This window comes from Lagopus leucura, unplaced genomic scaffold (assembly GCF_019238085.1).
Source record: "Lagopus leucura isolate 7727_CA_CO unplaced genomic scaffold, USGS_WTPT01 Super-Scaffold_806, whole genome shotgun sequence".
NCBI lineage: Eukaryota > Metazoa > Chordata > Aves > Galliformes > Phasianidae > Lagopus > Lagopus leucura.
In genome coordinates, this window is record NW_024962260.1 from 5,465,431 (window position 1) to 5,483,671 (window position 18,241).

General features: G+C 42.1%; 1 protein-coding gene across 1 annotated transcript in view; it reads left to right on the plus strand.

The window, feature by feature from the left end:
• The window catches only part of TMEM132B (transmembrane protein 132B), a 177,191-nt gene that overhangs the window by 96,430 nt on the left and 62,520 nt on the right, over positions 1-18,241 (plus strand). Inside the window, exon 4 of the mRNA XM_042865912.1 lies at positions 17,804-17,990. Within this exon, the coding sequence (XP_042721846.1) occupies positions 17,804-17,990 (187 nt within the window). The remainder of the gene's footprint in view (positions 1-17,803; positions 17,991-18,241) is intronic.

Sequence of the window (18,241 nt, forward strand, 5' to 3'; positions counted from 1 at the left end):
CTGCTGCAGACTGAACCCGCTTTGGAATGCTTTCTGTATTTGAAAGAAATTATTACTTGTAGCCTTTTCATTTCAGAGTACCATTATTTTAATTTGCTTTAATGAATGTCTTTCTAAGTATTTATTACTTAAAGAAATATACGTACTTTCTTCAGCCGAATTTCCATAAATTCCTTTACCTTATATATAGCAGACATTTGGTTATGAAACTGAAGAGGCAGAAGGTATTTTTTAATTACGTGGAAAGAGAAAAATTAGCAGCTTAGAAGGTGGCATCTGTGTTCTGCAGGAAAGGGAATGTATCTGTTGGAATGTGGATGCCTGCCTCAGAGAAAATGTGGTCTGAAGAAACGAACACTGTGTCAGGTGAATAGGGAGATTCTTATCCAAAAAAAGAATTGGTGGCATCAGCTGAAACTGGCAGCTGGCAGCTTTGGTGTAAAAGAAGGTGCTGCGTTTCATTACCCATGAAAGTCAGAGGATATTGGAGATGATAAAAGTTCACATGGGTTTTGGAAGATCAAAAGATATATTTTGAAAAATGCATTAGATAATGCTAAATTTCATTTCTTGGGGGAAGTATCTGTGTAGTATGTCACTACTAGTTTTGGGAGGGCTTGGGACATATACTGCTGCATGCTTGAGCTGTCCTGACACCCCCCTTCATCCCTTAGACACCTTTTTCCTCAGGAATCTTTGGGGCCACAGTGAGGAGAGGGATGTGCCCTTGGCCTGCCTCAGCCCTTGAGCAGAGCAGTGAGAGTAGCACAAAGCCTGGATGCTAGGCAGACCTACGGTATAAAGAAGGGGCTCTGTTCCTTCCTCTGCACAGCACTGCTTGTTTCTTAATTGAGAGACAGCCCTGAAACAAAGTGGGATGGGGCAGGGATGAGGCATGCTGACGCCACAGCGCTTCTTGTGCTCTGTGCCTCCTAGAGGAGCGGGCAGTTCTGGAGATGGCCGGGCTCCTCCATGTGGGATGTTTGCCCTTCTCCCTCACCTGAATGCAGTAGGGTAACAGGAATCTGTAGTGTGCAGTTTGTTGGCCTTGTTGTGGCCGTTTGGCTGCAAAACCAGGTCTTGTCCTCTAATACTTCCCTTAGCCAGAAGCCTGATGAAGTGCTGACACCAGATTTGAGTTCTCCTGAGGCAAAGCCCTATCTCATTCTAAAGCAGAGTGAGAGGTGGTGTGGGCATTCCTCGGTTAATATGAAGCTCTAAAAGGAAAGTTGAAACTCCTTTGGTACATTGTCATGGGAGAACGTGGGCTGCAAGCGTGGAAATGCAAAGCATCAAAATGATCGCTTGCTTTAAAGCGCTTAATATGGAAAGCAGAGACAATGCACTTGAATGAAGGTATTTATCTCCATTCCTGCTCACCCCCCTGCATAGCATGCTGCTGCAGAGATAGCCAGGGGTCAGCTTGCTTTTCTTTTTGATTCCTGCCTGCAGCAATCACATCATTCCTGTTTCCGACACGCCCTGTATGGAGCCTTGCTCTTCCACCCTCCACGCAGGGAAACAGGCTGTCAAATCACACTGCTGCCTGACTGCAGCTCCAAGCCGTTCCATCTTCCCCATTAACCCTCTACGTTACACCCTCTTGCAAAACCTTTCTTTCCTTCCTTTCACTGGGAATTACATCAGCAGATGTTGTGTCATCCACTGCAAATTCTAAACTCCCTTTGCTTCCAGGATATCTCGATTATTATAGCGAGAGATTAGGAGAAGAAAGAGGAGGGGGAGGAAGAAACAGATGGTCACTGGTGTTGCTGAACACCACCATCCATGGGAATCTCAAATTGGCAGCCACAAGGCGTGGTGATGCCAGACTGCAGATGTACTGACATGGGCTTCAGGCTTTCCGTTTGCTGGGAAGCTGCCCTTGTGGGAAGCACAGAGGGAACCCACAGAGACCTGTTCATCATCTTCGTAGTGAGAGAGCAGTGCAGAATGCACGAGCATGCATCAGGATGTGACATTCCAAAGTTTTTGTGTTGAAGAAAGAGTGAAACAAGTTGAAGGTGTGTGTACGTAGGTACATGCACTGCACTGTCAAACATTTCCCATTTGTTTGTGGAGAGAGTCCGATGGAAAATCGTGCTTCACCTTTGATTGTTCAATGCCTGGGCTTATCAAGTCTGTAGGGGCTTTGTCTTGATTCTTTGCCATAAATAATTTTGTCCCACTTCAACATGACACATCTAATATTATATATCTCATACATCAAGTTGAGGGTCCATACTAATGTACATTACTGATCTAACAATAGTTCATTTTTTCCCTTCCAGAAACGGAACTAGTTTTTTAAACCTAAGTTTATATACTAAGCTTATTTGTGTAACTTATTAAGGATCTTTGATGGCTGGACAAGATGATCTGATGGTTAGACTGGATGATCATAGCGGTCTTTCCTTACTGAATGATTCAATGTTTCTGCTTAAATAATTACATACTAAACATCCTTACAGTTCAGTTTTTGTTGTAATTTCAGTTTGTTTCCCTTTGCAGTCTTCATAAGCATCTTTATTTCAACTGAGACACAAACATGTGTCCATTGTTTCTATCTAAAAAAGCATGGCAGCTTTCCAGACAGCACTAGCTTTATAATACTCTTTATAGTGATCTATATTTCAAGCAACAGAGCTCATGGTCTATATTTCATCTGTGACCTACACCCACAGACCTTATAACATCATTGCTGAATGGAACTCCAAATAGGATACATTTATTCTTCAGCAAAGATTTTTGTTCCTTACTGTATCATAGCAGGTGACAAACCAAAACATAACAGTGAGTTATTCAAGGCAATTTTTTGAGCTGGGTGTACAATTTGTAGTAAATGTTTTGTTTTGCTTCTGCTTGGTTTGGGTTGTCCGTGAGCTGCTTGTGATTTGAGCACATTATTTGACTTCTGAAGTGATTTTGCAAGAAATTTCATAAATGACCATAGCCTGTAGGTCTGGGCACAAGTGTGGTACTAAGTGTTCTTTCTGCATGTGGTACTAATGATGAGCAAGTAGGTTCATAGCCCAACATCTGCTCAGTGTGGTACCATTTCCCATGCAGTAAGGATTACACCCTGGCTAGAGATTTCTGGGTATCCTACTTTGCTTATTGAAGCAGTTGTTTTGCTCAAGCAAGACAAGCTTGTGAGTTTGGATCTGCAGATCCAAAGTGATCATACCACGAGAGCGTGTTATTTGTAATATTTGCAAATAAATTTATTCTGGCAAAGCTGCTCTGAATTATTAATTCATGAGTTTGTTAAAGTAGAGAAAGGTAATTATCCTTTTAATTATAGCAAAACACTTTCCAGATTGCTGTGGTAATAATTAAATGTGTTTTCCATATATTTATTTCAGTGATCGTAAGGACTGTTCATTTGAAATCCATTTTTATTATTGTTATTACAAATCATATGTATTTTTTTCTAAGGTGGAAGACAGAAGGAAAGGTGCAAGGAGGAAATATGTTATCTACAGGAGAAAAAGCATCATTCAAGTTACAGATTGTAGTCCTGATGGTTTGGTTGACAGCAATTGCTCTGCTGTTCCAGAAAGGGAGCGTTATCCAGGTGGATCCAGGATGACTTTCTCATAAATGACAAAATGAGGTCCCTCTTGACTGCTTTTCCTATCTGTAGGTCTCTGGTATTTGCAGAAACATTGCTATTTGTTCCCACGTTCTGGTTGATTGAGTGTACTCTGTCTCCCTAAACTTTTCTTGCGTGCTCTGCTGGATGTATTTCCCTTTCATTCCAAATTTAGGTGCAGTGTGGCTGTGGGGCTGCTGCCTGCCATGTTAGCAGGTCCTCTGGTGCTTCTATTGTAAGCAGAGAATTCAGACAGCAGGGGCCATCTGGAAGGCCTTAGCCCGTGTCCCTTAAATTGCCAAGCCCCACTGAAGGGGCCACCCACCTCTGTGATGACTGGAATTGTTTTCAGAATGATTTCCCAGCAGGAAATCCTGGATATCCTAGCTTTTATGCAAGCATTACATGTTCAGTTAGTAAACTATTACTGCAGTGCCTCCCTTTGGGGCAGAATACTCTGACTTGGAGTCTTTAATTTTATTGGGCTTATCAGAAATGTGTTGATTTACATCCATTCAACAGAAACATCGGGGAGCTTGCTCCCAGCAGGACGTTGTTCTGTTTGGCGCTGCCTTTCTCTTCTGGATCAGTCATTCCAGAGAGAAAAGCTTTTCCTGTTGCCTGTTTGGGAAGCCTTAGACTCAGCTGTCTGCTTTGAGGCAGAGCCAGAGAGACCTGGTGGTCGTGGACCTGGGCAGGGGTCCTTGCAGAGAGCTCAGTGTGGCCAAACTGTCCTTGTCCTGCAGGGTCTGAGATGTGCTGTGTGACCTGGCCTGAGCCCGTGTGTCTGGGAGCTGCTGCAAGGGTTGGGGTCTGCTTTGTCGTATGAGTGGGGAGTCAGCATCAGTAACGTGCATGCATTCAACTATGAGAATGGTGTTGACTGTATCTGACTGCGGTGTTCTGTAGACAGTCTCCTGCACCCTCAGACCTTTGGAGCAGGTGGCCTCGGCTGTGTTTGGCTGGCAGCTGAGGACATGAGCGCATCTATGGAGACTGTGGCCAAACCACAGGAGTCGTTCAGAAGAGATTAGTTATGCAGTTACCTTCATCAAAAGCAAACCCACTTCATTAAGCACACAGGGAATGTAAAAGCGAGGGGAAAAGTGGTTTCCTTGATGAGATAAACACATTACAAGTTACTCATTATACATAAAATAATAGCACATACCACATGTTCCTGGGAGTTCAGGCTGGAAAATGTATCACTACTGCCATGTTCCTCTCATTTCCTGTGTATTCATCTGAAAGGTACTGATTCAGCCTCTTTAATTGGCTTGTTATACACTTAAAAAGACCCTAAATCCACAACAAAACTCTTCAAACTTTCACACTGTGGGCTGTGCTGTGTGTTTATATGTGTTTGAATTTGAATATGAATCAGAAGAACAAGAACTTGAATTTTCAGTACTCCAGTGGGTAGATGAATAGATGAGTGAAGAGAGAAAGAAGAGTAAATAAATAAAAAAGAAACCCTGGGTAAAATAAAAGGCCTGTGATGAGCCTCGTTTCTGTGCACTGCTGTGGGAGCAGAATCATCTGGCCTCTTGCCCCATTTATGCACATGGTCCTCTCAGTTTTAAATTAAAAGAAGAGAGTTTTAGGGATGCATCATTATCTACTTTCTTTATGGAAACAACTCGCAGTGCAACCTGATGTTTTCTTCCGCACCGAGGATCTGAGCAGGGGCTGGGTTGGAACGAAAGCCATTTGGATGTGTTTTGCAGCCTGCCGTTTTAATTAGAGTATTGTCATCTCTTGGCTGCTTGCAGACCTCCAAAGAAATGTTGTGCCCTGCTGGGTTGTTCTCCAGATGTTTGCGTGGTTGATGTTCTTATTGGTTTGGGTTTTTTTTGCTGATTCTTCCTTTTCTGGAAGCAGGTTTCCAATTGTGCTTTGGATGCTCGGTGAATGCGGCTCAAAATGGGGTGGGGAGAAGAGGTGGTCCTCGCTTAAGTGCATAGTTTGTCCTTTCTGTGCCACTTCTGCTTTGTGGTGGGCTCTGGGCAGGGCTGTGGACTCACGCCAGGGTTGAAACTGAAAGATCTTTGAGGTCCCTTCAATGAAGATCTTCTTGCTCTTATTTCATAAGCCAAATGCAAACTGTACATACCAGTAAAAGGAGGTCTAAAGCCAATGTGTCATCAAGTACTGATTAAGGGGAAAAGAGCCTTTATCTTGTTTATTCTACTTTGTAGGTCTCCTTGGAACACCCACATGTTAGCACTGAAATAAAAAATTGCTCTATATGAAATTAAAGTCATAACTCCTCCAATCGCTCACAGACGTTAAGAAAACCCTATGATTAGAGCAGGATTGCCTTCCAACCTGCTTCCTGAGTTTAAAGGTTTTGCTGTTTTTGTTTTTCTGCATTTCCTCCGCTGAAAGAGAATGCAGAAGTACAAATCTTGCAGCTAAAGCTGATAAGCGACACTTCCCTCCCACGTTCTGCTCTGTGTGCTTGGTGCCTGGGCACTAAGTAGTTTGAATGGTTGGGATTCTGGAGGCAAGTGGTTTGCATTAAAAAAAAAAAACAAAACAACAGAAATTGGAAAGCATTTTTTGAAATCTTTTTTTTTTTCCCCTTTTTCACTAAAAGGAATTTCCATTGCTTTCTTAAATCATTTTTCTCCCTGCTCTCCTGATGTTTCAGAGATGGAGATAGAGGCAGCAAGGGGAGGAATGCTGTGAGCAGCAGTATCCAGAGGGACTGAGGTAGGCTTTACATGAGCAGGAGCTGATGAGAAGCAATTTTCCTTCATTTCTAAGGTCACTGCAAAGGAGCAAGTCCAGAAGGGATGCATGTCATATTTTTCTCCTCATACGTGTTGGAATTCTTATCAAAGCAGTTTATCAACTAATCTCGTTTTCAATTATTACCTGCAGAAACATTCATATTATTAGATGTGCTGTTGTAATCCTCTTGAAAACAAAATATGGGCATGGTGCAGCTGATAAATTGAAGTAGGAGGAAGCAGCTAATACCTATCTTAGTAAGCAATAAGTCCACGGTGTGGATCTTATGAATTCTAATGGTATCTTTCTGCCTTTTAAATGCATCCTGTCAAGGCAGTAGTAAACTTTGAACTCGATATTCCAGCCAGGAATTACTATATGTTGATCTTTCAAAATGTATGTTCCCCTTCCGGAGAAAGTATTAGATTTAGATGAAAACAGATCTTCATCATCTGCCCACAGATCTCAGCTGCAAAGCTCACGCTGATGTCAGAAATTCAAACTTCCATGTGGTCCTGTTCTGTACGCCTGCTCTGCAGGGTAATATGAGAGGTACTTCTTGGTCAGATAGCTGGTAATAGATCATACTTCAGTTGGTGTTCTGACCTCAGGTGATTGCATAAGGACCTGGGCACGGAATTCCCTGTCATTGGAATCCAATAGATGTGGCTTGAAGCTGGCAGTGAGGAAGGTTCTGCAGGAGGCCCCCAGGGAGCAGGGCTGTGACATGGGGGCTACAGAGGACACAGAGGCATCCAGGGCTCTGGGGACCCCAGGGTTTGCTGCAGCTTAGTAAAGACAGAGCTCCTTCAAAAATCTTGCTTTCAATCCTTCAGTAAATAAGTTCTCAGCGAACATCAACACCTAATTTCCATCTGTGGGTGGAATGTGAGAAAAGAGCCATGAAAGCTGAGAAGCAAATGGATTTTGTTCCTCAGACAGCAGTGTTTGCAGGACTGTGGGGGGGGGTCTGCACTCTGTCTCCCTTCTGCTCCAGATTAGCTGGGAAACATACGTGGATGGCTCGAGGAGCATGCAGGAGGAAGCCACAATCAACGAGGCCACTTCTGTGGTGCAATCTCACAGGCAATTAATTAACTGCAGGGCTTACCGCTTGGGATCTATTCATTGCAATCTTCCTTTTACATCCTGCATGATGCGTTGGGCTGCTCAGCCTGGATGCCGGGTTTGCTTTACAGTCATTTTGTTTCTGAAGTATTTTACCCTTCAAGAAAAGGGTAGCTGTCTCACTGAGTGACAAGGTTAGTGGGTATGGTGGGGATGGGTTGGTAGTTGGACCAGCTGACAAGTCTTTCCAACCTTAAGCACTCTGTGATTCTCTGCTCTACCCTGGATTGCTCTCTGGATGGTTTCCCCCTTCTCTTCTACGTATGGTAAACAACCTCGAGTTGTTCTGTTGTTCTTTCCTGCTGTTTAGCAAAGAAAAATAGTTTGGGAGACTGAGTTTTCCCAGTTCAGTTGACTGTCCGGGACCAATGAACATGTGAGGTAGAATTAATAAAAGCAAACCAAAAACAAAAGCACCAAACCACGGGGTGGGTATTCCAATTACAGTATACAAGCTAGACATCCTCCTTCACCGGTTTCCTAATTTGATAAATGCCTTGAGCTGATTTCAAAATGTGTAGGCTATTTTTAACCATGGTAGCAGAGCCATCTGTATTGTATCTGATGAAGTTCTGCGATAGAACAAATTCATTTATTCTGTCTCCTTACAAGTTATACTAAGCTTTATGTTATAAATAAACTGGTTTGAAGTGCATGATGTCATTGAGCTTGAAAGTCTGTAGATAAATTCATGCTTAAAGGGTTTCTGTTTTGTGTATGAATTTAAAGTGGTACAGATTGTTGCATCTCTTTTCTGTCTCTGTCTTGTGGACTGCACGCTCTGTGGGGTCAGGACTGCCTTTATAGTTGTGTTTGTACGAAATACACAGAGGGCCCAAATCCAAGACTGGTGCTCTCATATGTTACAGTGAGAAAAATAAGAGCAGTCAACAAAAACAGAATCACACATTTGATGGCAGGATTTTCAGAAGCACCGCAAGGAACGATGTGCCTAAATCCTACCATTGGCTGTTAGAAAATACAGGGAATTAATTAGGAGCTCCACTCACTTGAGGTGTAAGCAGACCTGGTTGTAGCAGGGGCAAGCCTGCTCTGGCAAGTCAGAATGGACGTCAGTTGGAAATCTGTGCTTCGGTTTCTGTTCCAGGAGGTGAGAAGGCTGGTGGAGGCACAAAGATGGCAACTGGAATGAAGTAGGACTTATAAAAGACATTGGCTAGAATGGCTGTCCCTGTGCTTGGGGATGGTGTCTGGGAGATGTTTAAGCCAGGAGGTTCCATAAAGAGTGCCACGTACAGCACAGATTTTACTGTAATTAAAAAGAAAATGAGCAGTGCTTTAATTGAGATCTGAAGATTAAAAGCTCAAATCTTGCTGTCCTCTATTATTGTCAGATAGGAATTACACCGCATATGTGTAACAAACCGTTGCATTTTAAAAATGGGACCATAAAATGCTGCTGTAATTTAAAAGCAACCGATTTACGAGGACTACAGTTTGCAGCTCTGTCACTTGCTAATCAGTCTGTTAAACATAATAGCCATTCTTGTCTGGAGGCTGTTAATCTTATGTTGTGAATGCACTTATCAGCACATATTAGAAATACAATACAAGGCTTTCCAACAGAGGAATGGATGCAATTACTGCAATCAGTATACGTTTAGCTGCTGTCTTATCATACCGTGTTTTTCTTTCCATTTCCTTTTTTACTTTTTTTTTTTCCTTTTAAATGGTCCAACGACAGAATTTCTTTCAGTAAACATAGAGGACACACTTGAAAGTGCTGTTAAATCCATGGAGATGCTCAAATGTGACTGTAGATCCAAATGAGAGATGGCTGCTGGTATGGTTGGTGGGTCTAGCAGGTTGGAAGCCGGATCTTGGGAGTTTGGTGGTGGTTTTCAGAGCCTTGGAAACACATTCATGAATGTGGAGGGATGTATTTAGGTGGTGGGGAGCTGAGGTTGCTGCATTTGAATTAGAATCATAGAGTCGTGGAATCATTAAGGTTGGGAAAGACCTCTCAGATCATCCGGTCCAGCTGTTAGTTAGGTTATGAGGAATTAGGTTAAAGAAACTAGAATATTTTATTTATTTTGGGATGTGTCTCTACATCTGATAGCAGTGAGGAACCTCAAAGTTTTTGCAAGGGAAAACTGAGAAAGCTTGAGAGTGGATTGCTTCCAGCAGCAATGGCGTAAATATGGCTGTCTCAGGGAACGCCAGGACTCAACAAAATCTGAGGATTTCAGCTGAACAGTTTTCCAGGCCTGAACATGCTTTTATGGGGAAAGGAGAGAGCTGGGAGGGGGCAGGAGGGAGGAAGGAATGGTTTTGAGCAGTGAAGTCTCCATTGCTGAGGAAACCCATGGAACTGTGGTTCTGGGGGGCATTTTGTCCTATAGACGAGGGATGGGGAAGGTGGGATGGAACGCCTCTTCTCCCCTTCCTGTTTCTAATCATTCCCTTCTAGAGCCTAAATGCATTAACCTCGCTTATTGCTCGCTTGCAGCTAGGCTCATTAATTCATGGGCTGACCTTAGTTCTCAGCAATACCCCAGCAGCCACCCAGTGCACGTCATTAGCTGTCACTGCATGGGAATCCATCACATGTTGGGAAATCATTGTCTTGCAAGTGTGACAAAGTAATGATTACCCTTTAAAAAGGTGACCCCGAGATGTTATGTGGTGACCATTGTGCTGACCTCACTTACATGCCATTAGAAGCTAATTGTGGAATGATTTTAGAAGAGAGAGAGAAATATTAAATCCGCCTCTCTGCTTTCTGTCATTTGGAGTTATCTTGGCACTTCTGGAGAAATTGGGATTCCTTTCTTGGAGAAAAATAGGCTTTATGGGAGTGGATTACATTAAATCTCCTTGCTCAGCTCTCTTGCTTTGGGTTTTGTTGTGAAGATGAGGGCTGTAAGCAGATCTCTGTTACAAGAGGAAGGGGTATGGAGTGGAACTGTGATTGGCCCTGTTCTGCTCTTACCCTGCTTGCTCAGCCAAGTTAATCCTGTTTTATCATTTAAAACATGGGAAACTTTTAGATGCCAGTTAATTTTAACAGTTTCACTGTCTGTTCAGTGGATATCAGTAACAGCAGGAAAAAGATAGCTCTTTTTTCTTCTAATTAGCAGACTACAAAATAAAGCAATCATATGTGCACCAGGTCTCTCTGAAGGACGTGGAGGGAGAGGAGGTCCTGTTTGTGTTAATGCTGACAGATAGCACTGATCTCTGTGTTAGCTTCGTTGAAGATGTTATCATGGCCATGTTTTTCTTAGCAGAAATGTGAACTAGACACAGGACAGCCCTGCTTGTACTTCTCCATGTGAGTGCACGTTAAGTTCAAAGATAGCTGTCTAATTCTTTAGATGCTGACTCTTGAAATTGGAACAGAATGTAGGAGGAAGCAAATAATTCTCGCCTGTGCTCCTGCTTTGATTTGTTCTTTATTTTGTGCAGTTGGAATTAGGGTATCTTCTGCAGCAGATTCATGAGTTCTGTGCACTCAAGCAAGTTTTGGAACAAACCATTGCTTATTAACTTTCCATTGTCCTTGCCGACTGCTTGGCATTCTGCTACATGTTTGTTTCCACCCTCTGCCCATTAAGCAGAGGATTAAGTTGAAGGTGTCACATTAGGCTTTTAAAGTCCTCGAGAACAGAGCACCATTTGTCACTGTTTTCATGCATCCTCCAGCGAATTAGGTATGTGAGTGCTACCATCTGCAGCCTGTCTCCTCTTCCCTTTCATTCATAAATGCAGCACGTGGGGAGTTTGCATCTTTAGATTATCCCCTCTGGTTGCTGTTTCTGCCCAGCCGAGAGGCTGCCAGCTTCAGTTGAAATCAAAAGAGCAACTGGATCACCAGTAACATCTCCTGGGGCAAATCACATTTCTCTGTACCCGTGCACCTGGTGTATATGAATGAGTTTGATCAATTAGTACCAATGTCGGCCATGTGGAAATCGTAAGGTATTAAAATGCCAAGGAAAGTTTTTGTTGCAAGTGTAAGTTGAGGAAGAACTCAACCCTGGGGTTGATGAACCCAGGCTTCATTTACAAAGCTCTTCACTCAGGAGGATGAGGAGCCTGTGTGTGTTTGTAAGGATCCAAGAGCCTTGCATAGTGATATGGGCTCAGGAGCTGCCGTGTAGAGTCGTTCTTCCTGATAACCTGTGGTAAATTTGGAAGTGTTCAGGGAAATTAAATTACATGTCTTCCATCTCATAGTTGGCTGGGGAGAAACAGGATGGAGTGAAGCATCTTTTCTATGCTGAGCTTGTAACCACTAATATGGGGTAGAGAGGATGGAGGAGCTGTGTGGGAGATCAGCCTTTTTCATCTACTTAATTACCTGCAGGGAGCACATTTGTTTGGCTGTAAGGTGGTGACTTTATCTGCAGATTGAGCCTGTCCCCTTGCATGGCAATGGATTTCTAGCAAGTAACTTTTGGGTTATTTTCAGTGGCTGCACCATCGATTCCCTGAGTGACCCAGACCATTCAGTTCTCTTTGAAGGTTAACTGCAGTGTTTGCTGCCCTGATGTTATGTGCAGCTTGGCTGAATATAGACATGCCTTGGGTTATTAAACTGCAGTATCAGAAACGGTAAAAGAAGTGTCTCCCAGAATTGCACTCTTGTTCATTTAAAGGCCTTCTGGGAGTTTCTGGAGGGAGAGGTTTGTAATGGAAGTTATGCATTGCAAAGAAGTTCTTGTATCACTGGATTTATTGTCTTGAAAATTTAGTCATTGGTTGCTTAAAAAGCCATCACTGCTTGATGGTGTATTTCAGCAGCTTGCATAACAGTGTGAACATGCACCATGTGATTATGGTATGTAAATACACAAAGATTTCTGAACAGTTGAGAGAAAAATTCTAAGCACCATTTGGGCACTGGTATTTATTAACTGGTTAGAATTCAGTGTAAATCTTTCATCAAAAAATCATTTGTTATTTGTGTACAAAAATAGTTGCCTCTATATTTGCATCCAACATCAGCTAAACTTTGGCCCCAGCTTCTTATTGGATGGGTTTGTTGTACTCCCCAGCAAGTTGCTTTCTCCTGGCAGAGGAGCTTTATTTCAAGAAATACACAGCACAGCAATAAAGAGGCTCTAAATAGTAGCCAGAAAAATATTCAGTGCAATCAAAGTGCTTTTATAAACCCCAAAAAGCTTACATGCTGTTTCAAAAGGGAGAGCTGTAACAAAGGAGCAAATGGAGTCCCAGTACCCAGCAATGGACTCTTCCAATTACATCCAGACTGATTTTGGTTCTTTTAAGTCCTGTTTTGCTAAAAGCTAACTAAAATAGTATCTAAGGACTCTTTTACTGGAAGAATTTCTGTGCACTGTCACAAGGGTGGAAGCAAATAAAAATAATTGAAGCAATTGTCTCAGTTGTCTCCAGGGTTGTCATGATGATGTTGATAAAATCAAATAAAGTTATTGCAAGTTGTTAGTGAGCAGCACAGTTGTGAATTGGCAGTGGATGAAGCTGAAAAGCTTAAAAGGTTTGCTCGTTACCTAGATTTATTGTTTTCAGTTGTGGGAAAATGTTGGCTAAGCAAAAATACCATGAATAATACCTGGTCCTGGTGGTGCATTTCAAACAAAAGTTTCTTTGTTTTTTATACCTTTTGCTAGATTATTAAAACCTACTCTGTCAGTCCATGCATTCTTAACATATGTAACAGCTTGGTTTTATCCTATATACTGTTCACATAGCCCATGTGTCTGTGAAGAGCAACACTCAGCAAAGTATAAGGACTGACAGTACGTGAATCTTTGCAATTCATAAACTGAATGCTGCTCTGTTAGGAGACATTGAGTCTCATTTCCTTCATTTTGGACTACTGGAGTCTTAATTTCCTAAAGGGGAAGAAGGTCAGGACCTGCAATCTGGATCTTTTCCCCAAGACATCCTGGCCGTCTGCTGCTTCCTTTGACTTCAGTATGAAATCAGGGTCACGAGCATTTCCAATCAGTTGTTGAAAACTCTCCTCTTGTAAGTGTTTGCTCTTTGGTAAGCCGTGCTTGTGAAATTAATCCTCTTGAGATCAAAGGAGTGAGACCTGTATTACTGAAATATTTCATAAACTAATGTACTTTGCTTATATAATCCTGTTCTCATTGAATTTGGTGACAATTTGTCAGCGAGAGTGGAGTTGACCATTATTAACCTTGAGGAGACTCGGAGGCAAGACGATACCAGACGTTTTATTATTTTCAATTACCTCGTGTCTGCTCCATTTTTTATGAGTTTATTTACTCTGCCGTGTGCCTCAAAAACAGTTAGTTTGCTGTTTACAGGAAAAGTTATTTTATGAATGGATGAAGCTCATGGTTTCCTCTAGTGGCCAACAGCACCAGCAGGAGGTTCTGTCTGTCAGCTGAGTTGTCGATGCATTGTGGTGGGGCCAGATTTCCTTCTCTCTGAAGTTGTGCAGGGCAGGCTCTTCAGTTAGGTTAGCAATGCAAGTCTTTATAGCTAATAGTGGGTGTTTGTTTATTTATGATAACTACTAACTGTTTAGACTGCCACTGACACCACAACATCAATCACTGTGCACCGTTCCGGTACTTAATTCAGTAATCCCATGTTTTGCTTTGACAAAAATTAGGAATAAGTTTAATTCTTTACTTTTTCAATGCCAGGTGATTTTGTAGTTCTTACAGAAATCGCTAATATTAATGCTACAGTGGGCATTCACAGTAATCTGTCATTTTGTGAGATGAGCCTGTGCCATTCCATATTAATTCCTAATAAGATAATAAATGCGGAGAAGCAAAATATGGCTTTTTTTCCTAGATTCAGATTATATATATATATATATATATATATGTATTTCTTTGCATATACTAGCAGATTCAGGAAGAGAGTCCATCAGAATATATGTAAGGAGGTAACAGCCCTCCAAAATAGTGTGAATCTCTAAAAAGCACTTGAATGCAGGGATGGAAGACCTCTTCGAGCTCCTTAAGCACTTGAAAGCCAGGTCTTACTATTGTTGTTCTTTGTGCAGCCTGTGCTTTGCTGTGTTGGGAGAGTGTTTTTGATGGAGAAGAGGCAGCCTGTGGGTGGGTGCATGCTGCTTTCTGGCTTAACATCCAGTGGAAATACTTCAGGTTCAGCCTGGTGAGGTGGGTGAGGGGTACATGAGGTGCAACATCAGGAAATTGAGCCGAAATGTCAGGGCTTTGTGAGGGTTCTTCCAGCACCAAATGTGGTGTTGTGAAAGTACACAAAGAGCATTATAAACTTCAGTAGGAAGAAGAAGGTCTACTTGCTGGAGTTTGGGAGAGGAAATAAATCCAAGGCCATGGTTTCTTTTTCTCCTCTCACCAGAAAGAAAAATGTCTAATGAATGTCTCATGTCTGAAATACTGGGCTGGATTCATCAAAGGGAGTTAGTAATTACCAAATTGAGAGAATCATGAAGCGCTTTTCTAAATTTGAAAGGCTCATCAAGAATAGATCAGGAGCAGGCAAAATTAATAGTTATGAACTCATTTCCATAGAAATGGACTTATTAGCAACCATGCCAGCTGCCTAAAATTATAAGGTCTTTTCCTTGTGCTTGCAGGAAATAATCTTTTTTTATAAAAGTAATTTTGACTTTTTATTTTTTATGGCTCCTCTAAACTCAAACCGAGGTTTGGCAAAATCCTTCTAAACCAAGAAAAGAATTCACCGGGCAACAGAAGTATTAAACTAAGAAGAGAAGAAAGATTTGGAAAGGGGAAGTGATTTATAGTCCTTAGATTCCATCAGGCTCTTCCCAACAGTGCAGACTTACTTAAGAGAACAATGGAATAAACCTCAAGAAAAAGCTGAAGTAGGATAAAGGATAAAATATGGTTTAGTGGGATTTAACGACTGATAACAGCATGAGTTATGTTCATCATCTCCTCTGTTAGTGGGTTTTCCCACTCGTAGTGTTTTGTCTTCACCAAACACTTTCACATTGACAGTGACCACAGGGACCAGCGTTGGTCACCTGCTGAAAGTCACATCAAGGAGAAGCTGAGGACTGGCCTTGGCAGGGTGGGATGTCTCCTTCGATAAAGGGGTGCAGTGCTGCACACTGAGGAGAGAAATCTAGATGCAGGCGTTGTGATGTGGAGTTACCAGCTGATGGAGCTGGTAGAGGTAAATGCTAACCTTTAAAGTCTTGCTTATGATTTAATACAATTCTGCTTTTACTTTGGCAACCTCATTCAATTTCACTGGAAAAGGCAGCGGTCTCCCACATGGTATTATAGAGGGTGAATAATAAATTGCATGGTGTGAATATAGTGCCGATCCTCTTGCTAGGAAAGAAGCCTCTGCAGGAGATGCAGTGGTGAGCAGAAAAGCTCAACTCTGAGAAAACTTTTCAGGTTTTATCATGGTTTTGTTAGAGCTGTAACCCAGGAAGAGGCTCAGAACAAAGAGGGTGGGTTAGTCCATGGGGGTACTCTGTGACCCACATATTGTCACACTTGGCATTGCATGAAAGCTGACTCTGTCCTGAGGAGGTAAAAAAGAGCCCATAGCTTTGAGAAAATCCATTGACCCGCTGTTCTGGAGGAAACTGGAAACCTGCTGGCAAACAAAGGGGTGCAGAAAGTTGAGCACTTGTTTGCTAAAGCTGCACAATCGGTGGAGGCTCCAGAGTGAAAGCTAGCTGCATACAGTAAGTCCCAGCCTTTCAGCAAAACTCCAAATGGGAAATGGACCTTCATGTAGTATTACAATCTCATGTTGCATGGTTTGCTACTGAAACAAAAACAGAAAGCAGTTGGTGAGCCCTGTTGTTTTTCCAGGCAACAATAAGGATTCTCCTTTGAAGCAGGACCACCGCCTGCCTGGAAAGTCAGCTCTGCTTTAGTGTGCATGAACTATCAGTTGGATCTGAGGAAAGTTTCTGTTGTGTCACTGCTCATTTCCAACCCAGCAGTGAATGGTCACGTCTGTCTTTAAATGAAACTTTTGTCTGGTGAAGGCTCCTCGCTGTTCTAAGGATGCAGTGAAGGCCTTTGCGTATTTGTAGGGGCAGGAGTCATTTACTCCCAGGTATTACTTCAACTTGCTTATATAGACAAGATGCACATGTTCTTATAGAAATCTGAGTCCTGGTGTGCCATAAAAATAGAAAATCGCTATTATGGTTACCTTGGGAGTGTATAGAAGAAAAACAAGGAAAGGAAAACTTGAACGCATGACAGACAGAGCAAAGGCCCATCAGTGGGACATACAGATTTGATTGATAACTACAGACTGACCTGACAGTATTTGGACTTTATTTCATTGGTGAATCCAAAGCAAAACCCTCCATCAATAGTTTTGTTCAGAATTGGAAGCTGCTTGTGGGTGTTTGTGAGTGGCAACTGTTGGCTCAAACAGATTGAACCTAAACTGCAGATCCAGACATACTTAACAGGGCTAATAACCACATCCATAGTTAATGTAAAGCTCATCTCAAGATTTTATTTCTGCATTGCAAGCAAATTCATTTTATGTAGTGTAGATAAAACAAACTGCCAGAAGTGATAAGTGGAAAACCATGAAGTTGAGTGTGCCATCTTAGTGCCCACAGTGGTTAGATCTTTTAACAGAACAGCCTTAATTACATCCATAGTAATGTACAACAATATTTCTCTTAAAGAGATTTTGCTGGCTGCCTGGTTGGCCACCCAAAGATGCTTCTAGTTTTGCCTGAAGGTGGATATTATCTTCTGTCAGCATGGAAAATATTTATCCTCCAGCCATTGAAGCATATGTTTGTGTTGTTTCTTGTCAGAAAGAAAACATGAAAATCAATAATTCCTGCTCATTTTTTCCCTTTACAATGTGCCTTCAAAAACATATGGCAAAAACAGTTTCTTGCCTCTGTGCAGTTGGGAAGAGGAAAAGGATGTTTAAGTGTCTGTTCTTTGTAGCAGCATACAGGCAGCCCGCTATGAGCACAGCTCTTGAATCACTGCTGTGGGAAGGGGCACACCAAAGTTTCTGGTCTGTTCTGTTGTTCTGGAGCATCAGTATTTGCAGCACCATTATAATAATGTTATATTGAGTAATTCAGCAGTGCAGTTCCCAGGATCTGGAGCTCGTCTGTATGTTCTTCACGATTACATGGAATGAATGCTTGGGTTTAGTGGGAAGGATGGCTCTATGTCAGGAAACTAGAAGATGTTGTCACCTGTCTATAAAGGATGGCTATTGCCCATACTGGCTGTTGCCAGTGTATAGCCTGGTTTAGGTTTCCGTTTTCAAATCTGCACGTTAAATTGAATGGTAAATCTTCTGTTGAAAAGAGAAGTCAGAATGTCAGTAACATCCTACTGACATTTCTTCTATGGACAATTTTGTTTTCTTTCTTCCCAGAGCAAACATCACCTCCTATGAGATCCTGCAGATGGACTTTGAGATCGACAACACCAGCAGCCTGGCGGGGGCCCAGCAGATCACCTGGCAGGTGGAATACCCTCGAGATGATTCTCTGAGCGAGCTGGTGGTCTCTGAGATCTTTGTCAGCCGAACGATGTTTGCTGGAATTGTTCCTCTTGCCATGGTAAGAACCTGCTGCTGCTTCTTTCTGCTCAGTGCTTCCACTGATTCTCGTTAGTATTCAGGGGAATGTGAACCGTTTTATTATGTGCTACTTCCTGTGCACCTGCTGCAAATGATTTAAATGCAAAAAATACTTTTCAATAATATTTTATTTACCTGATATGCCATAATGGCTCCTAGGAAACTATTTGAGTCTTTTGTGTAAATCCTTTAGTGTTTGTGGATTATTGGCCTGGTACATGGTAATAGCTC